The sequence below is a fragment of the Vespa mandarinia genome, unplaced genomic scaffold (genome assembly GCF_050613455.1).
Source record: "Vespa mandarinia isolate Hongniang unplaced genomic scaffold, ASM5061345v1 scaffold_55, whole genome shotgun sequence".
Taxonomy (NCBI): Eukaryota; Metazoa; Arthropoda; class Insecta; order Hymenoptera; family Vespidae; genus Vespa; species Vespa mandarinia.
In genome coordinates, this window is record NW_028197189.1 from 162,538 (window position 1) to 183,316 (window position 20,779).

Below are 20,779 nucleotides of genomic sequence, written 5' to 3' on the forward strand. Positions count from 1 at the left end.
AAGGGTCACTAAATATGGATCTAAAAATCTAATATCATTAGTCATTAAGGAAAATAATAATGTGATAACGGATGTAGAAATTCTGAATGATGCTCTGGAATCGCTCCTATCAGTGACAAGGGAACTAGATTTGCGTACGGTAAGCATCTCCAGTTCGAACAGAATAGATGACATACCATGGGAATATATCCAGCAAAGGTTAGGAGAATTATTCGACGCGGAAGATTGCACAATTTGCTTCTGTAAAAATTTGATTAGAATACCCAAGGAGAATGAGCGCGAGGACCTAATACGCGAAAACCATTCATCTGCTTTAGGGGGTCACAAGGGAGTGACCAAAACTTATAGCAGAATAAGAACGAGATACTTTTGGGAAAATATGAAAGGGCAGATTCAGACCTTCATACAAAATTGTTTGGATTGCCAACTGAAAAAGCTAGTTAGAGTCAAAAATAAGCAACCAATGGTGTTAACGGACACACCAGGATCTGCATTCGATAAAGTAGCACTCGACGTAGTGGGTCCTCTAGCCCAGACTGAAAAGGGGAATAAATATATTTTGACGATTCAGGATCAGTTAACAAAATTCTCTTTAGCCGTCCCTCTTGCGAGCACAACATCAATAGACATTGCCAATGCTTTAATCTCAAATTTAATTTGTAAGTTCGGAGCGCCTAGGGCAATACTCACAGACCAAGGATCAAACTTTTTAAGTACCCTACTACGAGCTATAGCACGTAAATTTAAGATAAAGCAGTACAAAACTACAGCTTTCTACCCACAGTCAAACGGATCATTGGAAAGGTCTCACCATGTCCTAATCGAGTACCTGAAGCAATTTACGGATAAGGAAAAAGATTGGGACGAATGGGTAGACACGGCTATCTTTTCATATAATACAAGTGTACACGAGGGAACACGATACACGCCCTACGAACTAGTCTTCGGAAAATTAGCTAGGGTTCCAGCCTCAGATCCACCTTTGGACGATGAAATGGACAGGACATACTTACAATATTACGCGAATCTAATAAACAAAATAAATAGAACACAAGAGGTAGCACGACAAAATTTGATGAGATCGAAGGAAACTTCAAAAAGGTATTACGACAAGAAAGCAAGACCGTTAACGCTAAGGGAAGGGGATAAGGTATTTTTACTGAAGGAACCTACTAACAAATTCGGCAACCAATATACAGGACCTCATCAGATTTTAGAAATACTCCCTCGAAATAATGTTAAACTATCAATAGGAAACCATACTAGGATAGTGCATGCTAATAAGTTAAGAATATCTAAAATGAAATAGGTTAAGGTGATTATTTTACAGAAACCATGGGGCTTCTCGGAATTTTAATAACAACCGTAGGAATCATCTCTGAATGTTACTGTTTGTTGGGGTACGACTGTGGGGGAGGATCAACCAACATCACAACAATTTCACTATTGGACACGGGAGAATGTAATATCCCATCACATGCACCCAATGCTACAGAAGTCTACATTCAGCTTCTACAATTAGCAGAATACGATTACACGCACGTATACCAATGCCGAGTGGAGATTGATAGAACAATTTATTATTGCGGAATGTCATCACATGTGTCAGCTGTTCAAAATGGAAGGCGAATATACCTGATGGACTTAACAGCTGAGGCATGCAAGGCCACGTTCAACACCGGTATAATGGGAATAACACCGACCCTGCAGGTATCAGGATTGCGGGCCAATGCCACCGAATATCGGAGTGCCACATTAGCAGGATCAATTTCAATGGACGGCAAGTGTTCGGGAACACAATACGCCGATCCGTACGGCACGTGGGACAATGTAGTGGTGCAAGCATCACTCAAAATTAACATCAAGGAATATTATGCTACTGTAAAGATAAGACAGAACAACGTGATTTTGAGCAAAGGAGAGGTGTGCGTATTTACGGATGGAATGTGCCTAACCGACGAGGAAGGAAATGCGTTTTGGTCGACCAGGCCGGAGTCGTCCTGTAACTTCGATAACTACAAGGTGTTATATGAAGGATTTGCGACCAAATTAAAAACCATGGGTAATACGGAAGTATACCCGGACATATACACCATCACGACTCAAGACGTTACATTCACCTTGGAAAAAAGAGCAGAGCATCATTTGTGCGGATATACTTTACTACTGAGCGAGCATCCAAAATTATTCATTCTAGAGACGCAGAAAGGAAGGACCTTTGCGTCAAAAGCAAAATTATCAGTCGAAAACCTCGATCTGTTCGCTTATGTTAACTCCAAATTTGTTTACCTCGAAAAACACATAAGAACGCAAATGACAGCCCTGTACAGCGACGTAATTAGGCAAAAGTGCGAACTAGAAAAACAGGTCCTTAAGAACGCTTTGGCATTAGCAACCCTCCGCCCAGATGAGTTCGCTTATACAATCATGAAGGCAGCTGGGTACATGGCAGTAACTGTAGGGGAAGTCATTCACATAGTAAAATGTACACCCGTCCCAGTCAGCATTAGGCAATCAGAAGAATGTTACCATGAACTACCTGTCACGCACCAGAATAACAGTCTTTACCTGACACCAAAATCGAGAATACTGGTAAAGACAGGCACCATAAAGGAATGCAACGCACTACTACCATCCATGTACTACTTGGAGGGAAATTGGTACAGACTGACACCGAAACCTGTGGAGGTACTCCCTCCTCAAACACTCCAACCATTAACAAAGCTAGCATGGAAATATATTAATACCAAGAACTTAATGACGAGCGGAATATATACGCATCAAGACTTGGACAACTTACGGGACCACATCATGTTCCCCGCAGAGAGACCAGGACTTTTAAATACAATTGCCAGAGGAGCGACAGGACACCGCATCCCACCTAACACTGTTTCGATGTATAACTTATTGGGAGAAGCAGACATCAACAAAATTACGGATAGCGCAATCTCGAAGCTGTGGCAAGGCTTTTTAGCATTTGGATCAGCAAGTGCTGGAATGATCGGATTATTTATCCTAGTTAAAGGCGTAAAATTATGTGTCGACGCCATTATCAGAGGATACGTGCTCCATACTGTCTATGGATGGAGCTTACATCTGTTAGGAGCCATCTGGAGTTCGTTGACGCATCTACTTCTTCATCTGGGACGATCAGATAAGCAAGACGGAAGGAAGACAACAAAGGGTGAAGGAAATAGTGATACCATTGAAGTAACGGTGGACGACACAAAAGATGATGCTACTCCGACACCCGCAACCAGAGGAAGTTCAAAATATCCGATTCTCGAAAGCATCCTAGCAGCTCGTAAAAACAAGTCGTCAGAAATAGAAATTTCCTAACGACTCAATTAAGGGGGGAGGTGTCACGTCGCCGTATAACGACGTGTGGTACCCAAGCATCTCTAGACATTAGTATATAGGATACGGAAATGCTAATCCCACTGTCGGTAATCATACTGTCTCTAGTTCTACTTTAGATAATCCAACATCGGTAATTCTGCTCTCGGAAATCTTCTGTAGGTTAATCTACAGTGGGTAACGCCATAATAATAATTAATCGCACCTCAGAAATTTTAACAAGAGATATAATTCACTATTATTATTAAAATGGGAACACTATTGTTAGATAAGGTTCACTTAATAAATAAAAAGAAAGAACATATGTCAAAATAAAAATTGTTAAACAAACAGAATAAAGTACATAGGTAAGACCTTATATCTAGAAATTAACAATATATATATATATGTATATATATATATACATATATACGTACACGCATAAAAACAGATTAATAATAGATTAATAGCGGTAAGGGACCTTATATTACATAATTATTAAGATGAGAATCATAATTAGAAATAACAATAATTATATACTATTAAAATCCTCGCACACTTATAATGGCACACATTATTAAATAATAATTATTAAAATAATAATGTTGTAATATTTAGAATATAAGTAATAAAGATAGAGCGACAAGCCGAGACATTCATATCACGAATGGCTAGACTACATCCTGTGATAACCGCATTCCAGAGGCTAAGGATTCCAGGAACTACATCCGGTGATAACCGCGCCTGGGAACCGAGAATTCTGTGAAATGTATCCGCTGATAACCGCATTCCTGAGGCTAAGAATTCTCGGAACTACATCCGGTGATAAGCGTCGACTGGCAGCAATTCCCAGAAAAGTAACGAAGGAATGCTTGTACTACATCACGCCACTCCTTTCCCACGGGCAATACCCTCGCGTGCTGGCGGCAAGTCTGAGCGGCGCGCATGCGCAGCAACATCATTGGGGAGTCAACCAAGTGGGAGACCAGCGGAGCGGCAGCCAGTCTTCATCCGTCGCTCAATCCGATCAGCAGCAATACTTTTAGCTCCGCGCTTAAGATAAATCAACTTAACATTGTACTTAGGAATTATAGACATATCTACTGGGTAGTTTTATTATTACGACATACGATTCATAGGCAATTACGCCTTCGAGAGCGACCGTATGGTTAAACAAGTATAAGGGCCATAACGGAAGAATCTTTCTTCTCTCTTTCTACTGGTTAATTCGGGTGAAGTTGTAAATTAGTTACAAATTAGAATAAATAATTATTACGCGTATCCCGAGTTCCGCGCACAAATAACTAATTCATGGTTTGAATCAAATGTTTTACCGAACTGTATATTTAGTGTATTTTTAGTGATATATATATATATATATTAAATCGTTATTGTTAAATTGTGGTGATACTTTTCATTCATCTCGTTGTCCACCGAACTTCCCATCCATTCATCTAAAGAATCTGAGGGCGTTTGAATTAATATCTACCCAAGGGGGCGAATTCCAGTCCAGGATATACGGCAACCCCCTGATATCATTCATTGGTTGGAAAGTCTTGGCAGCGGTGGTAAGTCAGTAAAAATATATTGGCGCTAATATACATCAAAGGAGCGGACGGTTTTCTATGCGGCAGCCATTCTTCGAGCAACAGGAATCACTTGCTCTCAATCCCGAGTCCTTGTACCAAAACGAGAGGAGTCTGCGAGGTTGGAGTAGAAGGGTAGTCCTTGACCTGACCGTATTAGCAGCTCACAATTAAAAATTCTTTTTTTTGTGTTTTCTCCCGTCTGGGACGTAACAGATTTCAATTTTTCATTTTTCGTCGATACGCGTATATGAGCGAAAAATCGTATATACGAAATGAAACAATGTTAAAAACTTCGATTCCACTATAAAATTGATGTTTGATCTTATGAAATGCAATGTTCTGAATCGATTGGTAACATTTTTCAATCTGTGGCACAAGTATTTAGATAGATTTGACGATTTTATCTTCTCATATACCGAAATTCGCATACGTCGATTACATTTTTCGTCAAATTTCATGTTATAACGCGTATTTACACATAGTAAAAACGTTATATTCTTGTTATATTCTTCATTCTGCGTCGATAGAATGTAAAATCATTGAAATCGGACGAGATTTCAATTTTTCATTTTTCGTCGATACGCGTATATGAGCGAAAAATCGTATATACGAAATGAAACAATGTTAAAAACTTCGATTCCACTATAAAATTGATGTTTGATCTTATGAAATGCAATGTTCTGAATCGATTGGTAACATTTTTCAATCTGTGGCACAAGTATTTAGATAGATTTGACGATTTTATCTTCTCATATACCGAAATTCGCATACGTCGATTACATTTTTCGACAAATTTCATGTTATAACGCGTATTTACACATAGTAAAAACGTTATATTCTTGTTATATTCTTCATTCTGCGTCGATAGAATGTAAAATCATTGAAATCGGACGAGATTTCAATTTTTCATTTTTCGTCGATACGCGTATATGAGCGAAAAATCGTATATACGAAATGAAACAATGTTAAAAACTTCGATTCCACTATAAAATTGATGTTTGATCTTATGAAATGCAATGTTCTGAATCGATTGGTAACATTTTTCAATCTGTGGCACAAGTATTTAGATAGATTTGACGATTTTATCTTCTCATATACCGAAATTCGCATACGTCGATTACATTTTTCGACAAATTTCATGTTATAACGCGTATTTACACATAGTAAAAACGTTATATTCTTGTTATATTCTTCATTCTGCGTCGATAGAATGTAAAATCATTGAAATCGGACGAGATTTCAATTTTTCATTTTTCGTCGATACGCGTATATGAGCGAAAAATCGTATATACGAAATGAAACAATGTTAAAAACTTCGATTCCACTATAAAATTGATGTTTGATCTTATGAAATGCAATGTTCTGAATCGATTGGTAACATTTTTCAATCTGTGGCACAAGTATTTAGATAGATTTGACGATTTTATCTTCTCATATACCGAAATTCGCATACGTCGATTACATTTTTCGACAAATTTCATGTTATAACGCGTATTTACACATAGTAAAAACGTTATATTCTTGTTATATTCTTCATTCTGCGTCGATAGAATGTAAAATCATTGAAATCGGACGAGATTTCAATTTTTCATTTTTCGTCGATACGCGTATATGAGCGAAAAATCGTATATACGAAATGAAACAATGTTAAAAACTTCGATTCCACTATAAAATTGATGTTTGATCTTATGAAATGCAATGTTCTGAATCGATTGGTAACATTTTTCAATCTGTGGCACAAGTATTTAGATAGATTTGACGATTTTATCTTCTCATATACCGAAATTCGCATACGTCGATTACATTTTTCGACAAATTTCATGTTATAACGCGTATTTACACATAGTAAAAACGTTATATTCTTGTTATATTCTTCATTCTGCGTCGATAGAATGTAAAATCATTGAAATCGGACGAGATTTCAATTTTTCATTTTTCGTCGATACGCGTATATGAGCGAAAAATCGTATATACGAAATGAAACAATGTTAAAAACTTCGATTCCACTATAAAATTGATGTTTGATCTTATGAAATGCAATGTTCTGAATCGATTGGTAACATTTTTCAATCTGTGGCACAAGTATTTAGATAGATTTGACGATTTTATCTTCTCATATACCGAAATTCGCATACGTCGATTACATTTTTCGACAAATTTCATGTTATAACGCGTATTTACACATAGTAAAAACGTTATATTCTTGTTATATTCTTCATTCTGCGTCGATAGAATGTAAAATCATTGAAATCGGACGAGATTTCAATTTTTCATTTTTCGTCGATACGCGTATATGAGCGAAAAATCGTATATACGAAATGAAACAATGTTAAAAACTTCGATTCCACTATAAAATTGATGTTTGATCTTATGAAATGCAATGTTCTGAATCGATTGGTAACATTTTTCAATCTGTGGCACAAGTATTTAGATAGATTTGACGATTTTATCTTCTCATATACCGAAATTCGCATACGTCGATTACATTTTTCGACAAATTTCATGTTATAACGCGTATTTACACATAGTAAAAACGTTATATTCTTGTTATATTCTTCATTCTGCGTCGATAGAATGTAAAATCATTGAAATCGGACGAGATTTCAATTTTTCATTTTTCGTCGATACGCGTATATGAGCGAAAAATCGTATATACGAAATGAAACAATGTTAAAAACTTCGATTCCACTATAAAATTGATGTTTGATCTTATGAAATGCAATGTTCTGAATCGATTGGTAACATTTTTCAATCTGTGGCACAAGTATTTAGATAGATTTGACGATTTTATCTTCTCATATACCGAAATTCGCATACGTCGATTACATTTTTCGACAAATTTCATGTTATAACGCGTATTTACACATAGTAAAAACGTTATATTCTTGTTATATTCTTCATTCTGCGTCGATAGAATGTAAAATCATTGAAATCGGACGAGATTTCAATTTTTCATTTTTCGTCGATACGCGTATATGAGCGAAAAATCGTATATACGAAATGAAACAATGTTAAAAACTTCGATTCCACTATAAAATTGATGTTTGATCTTATGAAATGCAATGTTCTGAATCGATTGGTAACATTTTTCAATCTGTGGCACAAGTATTTAGATAGATTTGACGATTTTATCTTCTCATATACCGAAATTCGCATACGTCGATTACATTTTTCGACAAATTTCATGTTATAACGCGTATTTACACATAGTAAAAACGTTATATTCTTGTTATATTCTTCATTCTGCGTCGATAGAATGTAAAATCATTGAAATCGGACGAGATTTCAATTTTTCATTTTTCGTCGATACGCGTATATGAGCGAAAAATCGTATATACGAAATGAAACAATGTTAAAAACTTCGATTCCACTATAAAATTGATGTTTGATCTTATGAAATGCAATGTTCTGAATCGATTGGTAACATTTTTCAATCTGTGGCACAAGTATTTAGATAGATTTGACGATTTTATCTTCTCATATACCGAAATTCGCATACGTCGATTACATTTTTCGACAAATTTCATGTTATAACGCGTATTTACACATAGTAAAAACGTTATATTCTTGTTATATTCTTCATTCTGCGTCGATAGAATGTAAAATCATTGAAATCGGACGAGATTTCAATTTTTCATTTTTCGTCGATACGCGTATATGAGCGAAAAATCGTATATACGAAATGAAACAATGTTAAAAACTTCGATTCCACTATAAAATTGATGTTTGATCTTATGAAATGCAATGTTCTGAATCGATTGGTAACATTTTTCAATCTGTGGCACAAGTATTTAGATAGATTTGACGATTTTATCTTCTCATATACCGAAATTCGCATACGTCGATTACATTTTTCGACAAATTTCATGTTATAACGCGTATTTACACATAGTAAAAACGTTATATTCTTGTTATATTCTTCATTCTGCGTCGATAGAATGTAAAATCATTGAAATCGGACGAGATTTCAATTTTTCATTTTTCGTCGATACGCGTAAATGAGCGAAAAATCGTATATACGAAATGAAACAATGTTAAAAACTTCGATTCCACTATAAAATTGATGTTTGATCTTATGAAATGCAATGTTCTGAATCGATTGGTAACATTTTTCAATCTGTGGCACAAGTATTTAGATAGATTTGACGATTTTATCTTCTCATATACCGAAATTCGCATACGTCGATTACATTTTTCGTCAAATTTCATGTTATAACGCGTATTTACACATAGTAAAAACGTTATATTCTTGTTATATTCTTCATTCTGCGTCGATAGAATGTAAAATCATTGAAATCGGACGAGATTTCAATTTTTCATTTTTCGTCGATACGCGTATATGAGCGAAAAATCGTATATACGAAATGAAACAATGTTAAAAACTTCGATTCCACTATAAAATTGATGTTTGATCTTATGAAATGCAATGTTCTGAATCGATTGGTAACATTTTTCAATCTGTGGCACAAGTATTTAGATAGATTTGACGATTTTATCTTCTCATATACCGAAATTCGCATACGTCGATTACATTTTTCGTCAAATTTCATGTTATAACGCGTATTTACACATAGTAAAAACGTTATATTCTTGTTATATTCTTCATTCTGCGTCGATAGAATGTAAAATCATTGAAATCGGACGTGATTTCAATTTTTCATTTTTCGTCGATACGCGTATATGAGCGAAAAATCGTATATACGTAATGAAACAATGTTAAAAACTTCGATTCCACTATAAAATTGATGTTTGATCTTATGAAATGAAATGTTCTGAATCGATTGGTAACATTTTTGAATCTGTGGCACAAGTATTTAGATAGATTTGACGATTTTATCTTCTCATATACCGAAATTCGCATACGTCGATTACATTTTTCGTCAAATATCATGTTATAACGCGTATTTACACATAGTAAAAACGTTATATTCTTGTTATATTCTTCATTCTGCGTCGATAGAATGTAAAATCATTGAAATCGGACGAGATTTCAATTTTTCATTTTTCGTCGATACGCGTATATGAGCGAAAAATCGTATATACGAAATGAAACAATGTTAAAAACTTCGATTCCACTATAAAATTGATGTTTGATCTTATGAAATGCAATGTTCTGAATCGATTGGTAACATTTTTCAATCTGTGGCACAAGTATTTAGATAGATTTGACGATTTTATCTTCTCATATACCGAAATTCGCATACGTCGATTACATTTTTCGACAAATTTCATGTTATAACGCGTATTTACACATAGTAAAAACGTTATATTCTTGTTATATTCTTCATTCTGCGTCGATAGAATGTAAAATCATTGAAATCGGACGAGATTTCAATTTTTCATTTTTCGTCGATACGCGTAAATGAGCGAAAAATCGTATATACGAAATGAAACAATGTTAAAAACTTCGATTCCACTATAAAATTGATGTTTGATCTTATGAAATGAAATGTTCTGAATCGATTGGTAACATTTTTCAATCTGTGGCACAAGTATTTAGATAGATTTGACGATTTTATCTTCTCATATACCGAAATTCGCATACGTCGATTACATTTTTCGACAAATTTCATGTTATAACGCGTATTTACACATAGTAAAAACGTTATATTCTTGTTATATTCTTCATTCTGCGTCGATAGAATGTAAAATCATTGAAATCGGACGAGATTTCAATTTTTCATTTTTCGTCGATACGCGTATATGAGCGAAAAATCGTATATACGAAATGAAACAATGTTAAAAACTTCGATTCCACTATAAAATTGATGTTTGATCTTATGAAATGCAATGTTCTGAATCGATTGGTAACATTTTTCAATCTGTGGCACAAGTATTTAGATAGATTTGACGATTTTATCTTCTCATATACCGAAATTCGCATACGTCGATTACATTTTTCGACAAATTTCATGTTATAACGCGTATTTACACATAGTAAAAACGTTATATTCTTGTTATATTCTTCATTCTGCGTCGATAGAATGTAAAATCATTGAAATCGGACGAGATTTCAATTTTTCATTTTTCGTCGATACGCGTATATGAGCGAAAAATCGTATATACGAAATGAAACAATGTTAAAAACTTCGATTCCACTATAAAATTGATGTTTGATCTTATGAAATGCAATGTTCTGAATCGATTGGTAACATTTTTCAATCTGTGGCACAAGTATTTAGATAGATTTGACGATTTTATCTTCTCATATACCGAAATTCGCATACGTCGATTACATTTTTCGACAAATTTCATGTTATAACGCGTATTTACACATAGTAAAAACGTTATATTCTTGTTATATTCTTCATTCTGCGTCGATAGAATGTAAAATCATTGAAATCGGACGAGATTTCAATTTTTCATTTTTCGTCGATACGCGTAAATGAGCGAAAAATCGTATATACGAAATGAAACAATGTTAAAAACTTCGATTCCACTATAAAATTGATGTTTGATCTTATGAAATGCAATGTTCTGAATCGATTGGTAACATTTTTCAATCTGTGGCACAAGTATTTAGATAGATTTGACGATTTTATCTTCTCATATACCGAAATTCGCATACGTCGATTACATTTTTCGACAAATTTCATGTTATAACGCGTATTTACACATAGTAAAAACGTTATATTCTTGTTATATTCTTCATTCTGCGTCGATAGAATGTAAAATCATTGAAATCGGACGAGATTTCAATTTTTCATTTTTCGTCGATACGCGTATATGAGCGAAAAATCGTATATACGAAATGAAACAATGTTAAAAACTTCGATTCCACTATAAAATTGATGTTTGATCTTATGAAATGCAATGTTCTGAATCGATTGGTAACATTTTTCAATCTGTGGCACAAGTATTTAGATAGATTTGACGATTTTATCTTCTCATATACCGAAATTCGCATACGTCGATTACATTTTTCGACAAATTTCATGTTATAACGCGTATTTACACATAGTAAAAACGTTATATTCTTGTTATATTCTTCATTCTGCGTCGATAGAATGTAAAATCATTGAAATCGGACGAGATTTCAATTTTTCATTTTTCGTCGATACGCGTAAATGAGCGAAAAATCGTATATACGAAATGAAACAATGTTAAAAACTTCGATTCCACTATAAAATTGATGTTTGATCTTATGAAATGCAATGTTCTGAATCGATTGGTAACATTTTTCAATCTGTGGCACAAGTATTTAGATAGATTTGACGATTTTATCTTCTCATATACCGAAATTCGCATACGTCGATTACATTTTTCGACAAATTTCATGTTATAACGCGTATTTACACATAGTAAAAACGTTATATTCTTGTTATATTCTTCATTCTGCGTCGATAGAATGTAAAATCATTGAAATCGGACGAGATTTCAATTTTTCATTTTTCGTCGATACGCGTATATGAGCGAAAAATCGTATATACGAAATGAAACAATGTTAAAAACTTCGATTCCACTATAAAATTGATGTTTGATCTTATGAAATGAAATGTTCTGAATCGATTGGTAACATTTTTCAATCTGTGGCACAAGTATTTAGATAGATTTGACGATTTTATCTTCTCATATACCGAAATTCGCATACGTCGATTACATTTTTCGTCAAATTTCATGTTATAACGCGTATTTACACATAGTAAAAACGTTATATTCTTGTTATATTCTTCATTCTGCGTCGATAGAATGTAAAATCATTGAAATCGGACGAGATTTCAATTTTTCATTTTTCGTCGATACGCGTATATGAGCGAAAAATCGTATATACGAAATGAAACAATGTTAAAAACTTCGATTCCACTATAAAATTGATGTTTGATCTTATGAAATGCAATGTTCTGAATCGATTGGTAACATTTTTCAATCTGTGGCACAAGTATTTAGATAGATTTGACGATTTTATCTTCTCATATACCGAAATTCGCATACGTCGATTACATTTTTCGACAAATTTCATGTTATAACGCGTATTTACACATAGTAAAAACGTTATATTCTTGTTATATTCTTCATTCTGCGTCGATAGAATGTAAAATCATTGAAATCGGACGAGATTTCAATTTTTCATTTTTCGTCGATACGCGTAAATGAGCGAAAAATCGTATATACGAAATGAAACAATGTTAAAAACTTCGATTCCACTATAAAATTGATGTTTGATCTTATGAAATGCAATGTTCTGAATCGATTGGTAACATTTTTCAATCTGTGGCACAAGTATTTAGATAGATTTGACGATTTTATCTTCTCATATACCGAAATTCGCATACGTCGATTACATTTTTCGTCAAATTTCATGTTATAACGCGTATTTACACATAGTAAAAACGTTATATTCTTGTTATATTCTTCATTCTGCGTCGATAGAATGTAAAATCATTGAAATCGGACGAGATTTCAATTTTTCATTTTTCGTCGATACGCGTATATGAGCGAAAAATCGTATATACGAAATGAAACAATGTTAAAAACTTCGATTCCACTATAAAATTGATGTTTGATCTTATGAAATGCAATGTTCTGAATCGATTGGTAACATTTTTCAATCTGTGGCACAAGTATTTAGATAGATTTGACGATTTTATCTTCTCATATACCGAAATTCGCATACGTCGATTACATTTTTCGACAAATTTCATGTTATAACGCGTATTTACACATAGTAAAAACGTTATATTCTTGTTATATTCTTCATTCTGCGTCGATAGAATGTAAAATCATTGAAATCGGACGAGATTTCAATTTTTCATTTTTCGTCGATACGCGTATATGAGCGAAAAATCGTATATACGAAATGAAACAATGTTAAAAACTTCGATTCCACTATAAAATTGATGTTTGATCTTATGAAATGCAATGTTCTGAATCGATTGGTAACATTTTTCAATCTGTGGCACAAGTATTTAGATAGATTTGACGATTTTATCTTCTCATATACCGAAATTCGCATACGTCGATTACATTTTTCGACAAATTTCATGTTATAACGCGTATTTACACATAGTAAAAACGTTATATTCTTGTTATATTCTTCATTCTGCGTCGATAGAATGTAAAATCATTGAAATCGGACGAGATTTCAATTTTTCATTTTTCGTCGATACGCGTAAATGAGCGAAAAATCGTATATACGAAATGAAACAATGTTAAAAACTTCGATTCCACTATAAAATTGATGTTTGATCTTATGAAATGAAATGTTCTGAATCGATTGGTAACATTTTTCAATCTGTGGCACAAGTATTTAGATAGATTTGACGATTTTATCTTCTCATATACCGAAATTCGCATACGTCGATTACATTTTTCGACAAATTTCATGTTATAACGCGTATTTACACATAGTAAAAACGTTATATTCTTGTTATATTCTTCATTCTGCGTCGATAGAATGTAAAATCATTGAAATCGGACGAGATTTCAATTTTTCATTTTTCGTCGATACGCGTATATGAGCGAAAAATCGTATATACGAAATGAAACAATGTTAAAAACTTCGATTCCACTATAAAATTGATGTTTGATCTTATGAAATGCAATGTTCTGAATCGATTGGTAACATTTTTCAATCTGTGGCACAAGTATTTAGATAGATTTGACGATTTTATCTTCTCATATACCGAAATTCGCATACGTCGATTACATTTTTCGACAAATTTCATGTTATAACGCGTATTTACACATAGTAAAAACGTTATATTCTTGTTATATTCTTCATTCTGCGTCGATAGAATGTAAAATCATTGAAATCGGACGAGATTTCAATTTTTCATTTTTCGTCGATACGCGTATATGAGCGAAAAATCGTATATACGAAATGAAACAATGTTAAAAACTTCGATTCCACTATAAAATTGATGTTTGATCTTATGAAATGCAATGTTCTGAATCGATTGGTAACATTTTTCAATCTGTGGCACAAGTATTTAGATAGATTTGACGATTTTATCTTCTCATATACCGAAATTCGCATACGTCGATTACATTTTTCGACAAATTTCATGTTATAACGCGTATTTACACATAGTAAAAACGTTATATTCTTGTTATATTCTTCATTCTGCGTCGATAGAATGTAAAATCATTGAAATCGGACGAGATTTCAATTTTTCATTTTTCGTCGATACGCGTAAATGAGCGAAAAATCGTATATACGAAATGAAACAATGTTAAAAACTTCGATTCCACTATAAAATTGATGTTTGATCTTATGAAATGCAATGTTCTGAATCGATTGGTAACATTTTTCAATCTGTGGCACAAGTATTTAGATAGATTTGACGATTTTATCTTCTCATATACCGAAATTCGCATACGTCGATTACATTTTTCGACAAATTTCATGTTATAACGCGTATTTACACATAGTAAAAACGTTATATTCTTGTTATATTCTTCATTCTGCGTCGATAGAATGTAAAATCATTGAAATCGGACGAGATTTCAATTTTTCATTTTTCGTCGATACGCGTATATGAGCGAAAAATCGTATATACGAAATGAAACAATGTTAAAAACTTCGATTCCACTATAAAATTGATGTTTGATCTTATGAAATGCAATGTTCTGAATCGATTGGTAACATTTTTCAATCTGTGGCACAAGTATTTAGATAGATTTGACGATTTTATCTTCTCATATACCGAAATTCGCATACGTCGATTACATTTTTCGACAAATTTCATGTTATAACGCGTATTTACACATAGTAAAAACGTTATATTCTTGTTATATTCTTCATTCTGCGTCGATAGAATGTAAAATCATTGAAATCGGACGAGATTTCAATTTTTCATTTTTCGTCGATACGCGTATATGAGCGAAAAATCGTATATACGAAATGAAACAATGTTAAAAACTTCGATTCCACTATAAAATTGATGTTTGATCTTATGAAATGCAATGTTCTGAATCGATTGGTAACATTTTTCAATCTGTGGCACAAGTATTTAGATAGATTTGACGATTTTATCTTCTCATATACCGAAATTCGCATACGTCGATTACATTTTTCGACAAATTTCATGTTATAACGCGTATTTACACATAGTAAAAACGTTATATTCTTGTTATATTCTTCATTCTGCGTCGATAGAATGTAAAATCATTGAAATCGGACGAGATTTCAATTTTTCATTTTTCGTCGATACGCGTAAATGAGCGAAAAATCGTATATACGAAATGAAACAATGTTAAAAACTTCGATTCCACTATAAAATTGATGTTTGATCTTATGAAATGAAATGTTCTGAATCGATTGGTAACATTTTTCAATCTGTGGCACAAGTATTTAGATAGATTTGACGATTTTATCTTCTCATATACCGAAATTCGCATACGTCGATTACATTTTTCGACAAATTTCATGTTATAACGCGTATTTACACATAGTAAAAACGTTATATTCTTGTTATATTCTTCATTCTGCGTCGATAGAATGTAAAATCATTGAAATCGGACGAGATTTCAATTTTTCATTTTTCGTCGATACGCGTATATGAGCGAAAAATCGTATATACGAAATGAAACAATGTTAAAAACTTCGATTCCACTATAAAATTGATGTTTGATCTTATGAAATGCAATGTTCTGAATCGATTGGTAACATTTTTCAATCTGTGGCACAAGTATTTAGATAGATTTGACGATTTTATCTTCTCATATACCGAAATTCGCATACGTCGATTACATTTTTCGACAAATTTCATGTTATAACGCGTATTTACACATAGTAAAAACGTTATATTCTTGTTATATTCTTCATTCTGCGTCGATAGAATGTAAAATCATTGAAATCGGACGAGATTTCAATTTTTCATTTTTCGTCGATACGCGTATATGAGCGAAAAATCGTATATACGAAATGAAACAATGTTAAAAACTTCGATTCCACTATAAAATTGATGTTTGATCTTATGAAATGAAATGTTCTGAATCGATTGGTAACATTTTTCAATCTGTGGCACAAGTATTTAGATAGATTTGACGATTTTATCTTCTCATATACCGAAATTCGCATACGTCGATTACATTTTTCGACAAATTTCATGTTATAACGCGTATTTACACATAGTAAAAACGTTATATTCTTGTTATATTCTTCATTCTGCGTCGATAGAATGTAAAATCATTGAAATCGGACGAGATTTCAATTTTTCATTTTTCGTCGATACGCGTATATGAGCGAAAAATCGTATATACGAAATGAAACAATGTTAAAAACTTCGATTCCACTATAAAATTGATGTTTGATCTTATGAAATGCAATGTTCTGAATCGATTGGTAACATTTTTCAATCTGTGGCACAAGTATTTAGATAGATTTGACGATTTTATCTTCTCATATACCGAAATTCGCATACGTCGATTACATTTTTCGACAAATTTCATGTTATAACGCGTATTTACACATAGTAAAAACGTTATATTCTTGTTATATTCTTCATTCTGCGTCGATAGAATGTAAAATCATTGAAATCGGACGAGATTTCAATTTTTCATTTTTCGTCGATACGCGTAAATGAGCGAAAAATCGTATATACGAAATGAAACAATGTTAAAAACTTCGATTCCACTATAAAATTGATGTTTGATCTTATGAAATGAAATGTTCTGAATCGATTGGTAACATTTTTCAATCTGTGGCACAAGTATTTAGATAGATTTGACGATTTTATCTTCTCATATACCGAAATTCGCATACGTCGATTACATTTTTCGACAAATTTCATGTTATAACGCGTATTTACACATAGTAAAAACGTTATATTCTTGTTATATTCTTCATTCTGCGTCGATAGAATGTAAAATCATTGAAATCGGACGAGATTTCAATTTTTCATTTTTCGTCGATACGCGTATATGAGCGAAAAATCGTATATACGAAATGAAACAATGTTAAAAACTTCGATTCCACTATAAAATTGATGTTTGATCTTATGAAATGCAATGTTCTGAATCGATTGGTAACATTTTTCAATCTGTGGCACAAGTATTTAGATAGATTTGACGATTTTATCTTCTCATATACCGAAATTCGCATACGTCGATTACATTTTTCGACAAATTTCATGTTATAACGCGTATTTACACATAGTAAAAACGTTATATTCTTGTTATATTCTTCATTCTGCGTCGATAGAATGTAAAATCATTGAAATCGGACGAGATTTCAATTTTTCATTTTTCGTCGATACGCGTATATGAGCGAAAAATCGTATATACGAAATGAAACAATGTTAAAAACTTCGATTCCACTATAAAATTGATGTTTGATCTTATGAAATGCAATGTTCTGAATCGATTGGTAACATTTTTCAATCTGTGGCACAAGTATTTAGATAGATTTGACGATTTTATCTTCTCATATACCGAAATTCGCATACGTCGATTACATTTTTCGACAAATTTCATGTTATAACGCGTATTTACACATAGTAAAAACGTTATATTCTTGTTATATTCTTCATTCTGCGTCGATAGAATGTAAAATCATTGAAATCGGACGAGATTTCAATTTTTCATTTTTCGTCGATACGCGTAAATGAGCGAAAAATCGTATATACGAAATGAAACAATGTTAAAAACTTCGATTCCACTATAAAATTGATGTTTGATCTTATGAAATGCAATGTTCTGAATCGATTGGTAACATTTTTCAATCTGTGGCACAAGTATTTAGATAGATTTGACGATTTTATCTTCTCATATACCGAAATTCGCATACGTCGATTACATTTTTCGACAAATTTCATGTTATAACGCGTATTTACACATAGTAAAAACGTTATATTCTTGTTATATTCTTCATTCTGCGTCGATAGAATGTAAAATCATTGAAATCGGACGAGATTTCAATTTTTCATTTTTCGTCGATACGCGTATATGAGCGAAAAATCGTATATACGAAATGAAACAATGTTAAAAACTTCGATTCCACTATAAAATTGATGTTTGATCTTATGAAATGCAATGTTCTGAATCGATTGGTAACATTTTTCAATCTGTGGCACAAGTATTTAGATAGATTTGACGATTTTATCTTCTCATATACCGAAATTCGCATACGTCGATTACATTTTTCGACAAATTTCATGTTATAACGCGTATTTACACATAGTAAAAACGTTATATTCTTGTTATATTCTTCATTCTGCGTCGATAGAATGTAAAATCATTGAAATCGGACGAGATTTCAATTTTTCATTTTTCGTCGATACGCGTATATGAGCGAAAAATCGTATATACGAAATGAAACAATGTTAAAAACTTCGATTCCACTATAAAATTGATGTTTGATCTTATGAAATGCAATGTTCTGAATCGATTGGTAACATTTTTCAATCTGTGGCACAAGTATTTAGATAGATTTGACGATTTTATCTTCTCATATACCGAAATTCGCATACGTCGATTACATTTTTCGACAAATTTCATGTTATAACGCGTATTTACACATAGTAAAAACGTTATATTCTTGTTATATTCTTCATTCTGCGTCGATAGAATGTAAAATCATTGAAATCGGACGAGATTTCAATTTTTCATTTTTCGTCGATACGCGTAAATGAGCGAAAAATCGTATATACGAAATGAAACAATGTTAAAAACTTCGATTCCACTATAAAATTGATGTTTGATCTTATGAAATGCAATGTTCTGAATCGATTGGTAACATTTTTCAATCTGTGGCACAAGTATTTAGATAGATTTGACGATTTTATCTTCTCATATACCGAAATTCGCATACGTCGATTACATTTTTCGACAAATTTCATGTTATAACGCGTATTTACACATAGTAAAAACGTTATATTCTTGTTATATTCTTCATTCTGCGTCGATAGAATGTAAAATCATTGAAATCGGACGAGATTTCAATTTTTCATTTTTCGTCGATACGCGTATATGAGCGAAAAATCGTATATACGAAATGAAACAATGTTAAAAACTTCGATTCCACTATAAAATTGATGTTTGATCTTATGAAATGCAATGTTCTGAATCGATTGGTAACATTTTTCAATCTGTGGCACAAGTATTTAGATAGATTTGACGATTTTATCTTCTCATATACCGAAATTCGCATACGTCGATTACATTTTTCGACAAATTTCATGTTATAACGCGTATTTACACATAGTAAAAACGTTATATTCTTGTTATATTCTTCATTCTGCGTCGATAGAATGTAAAATCATTGAAATCGGACGAGATTTCAATTTTTCATTTTTCGTCGATACGCGTATATGAGCGAAAAATCGTATATACGAAATGAAACAATGTTAAAAACTTCGATTCCACTATAAAATTGATGTTTGATCTTATGAAATGAAATGTTCTGAATCGATTGGTAACATTTTTCAATCTGTGGCACAAGTATTTAGATAGATTTGACGATTTTATCTTCTCATATACCGAAATTCGCATACGTCGATTACATTTTTCGACAAATTTCATGTTATAACGCGTATTTACACATAGTAAAAACGTTATATTCTTGTTATATTCTTCATTCTGCGTCGATAGAATGTAAAATCATTGAAATCGGACGAGATTTCAATTTTTCATTTTTCGTCGATACGCGTATATGAGCGAAAAATCGTATATACGAAATGAAACAATGTTAAAAACTTCGATTCCACTATAAAATTGATGTTTGATCTTATGAAATGCAATGTTCTGAATCGATTGGTAACATTTTTCAATCTGTGGCACAAGTATTTAGATAGATTTGACGATTTTATCTTCTCATATACCGAAATTCGCATACGTCGATTACATTTTTCGACAAATTTCATGTTATAACGCGTATTTACACATAGTAAAAACGTTATATTCTTGTTATATTC

The 20,779-nt window shown here is 32.7% G+C and overlaps 1 protein-coding gene across 1 annotated transcript; it reads left to right on the plus strand.

Moving 5' to 3' along the window:
• The first annotated feature begins 1,335 nt into the window (after positions 1-1,335).
• On the plus strand, positions 1,336-3,537 carry LOC146872093 (uncharacterized). Its single transcript, XM_085664384.1, has one exon. It carries the CDS (start codon positions 1,336-1,338, stop codon positions 3,337-3,339), a length of 2,004 nt encoding a protein of 667 aa, XP_085520510.1. The 3' UTR covers positions 3,340-3,537.
• Positions 3,538-20,779: the final 17,242 nt, after the last annotated feature.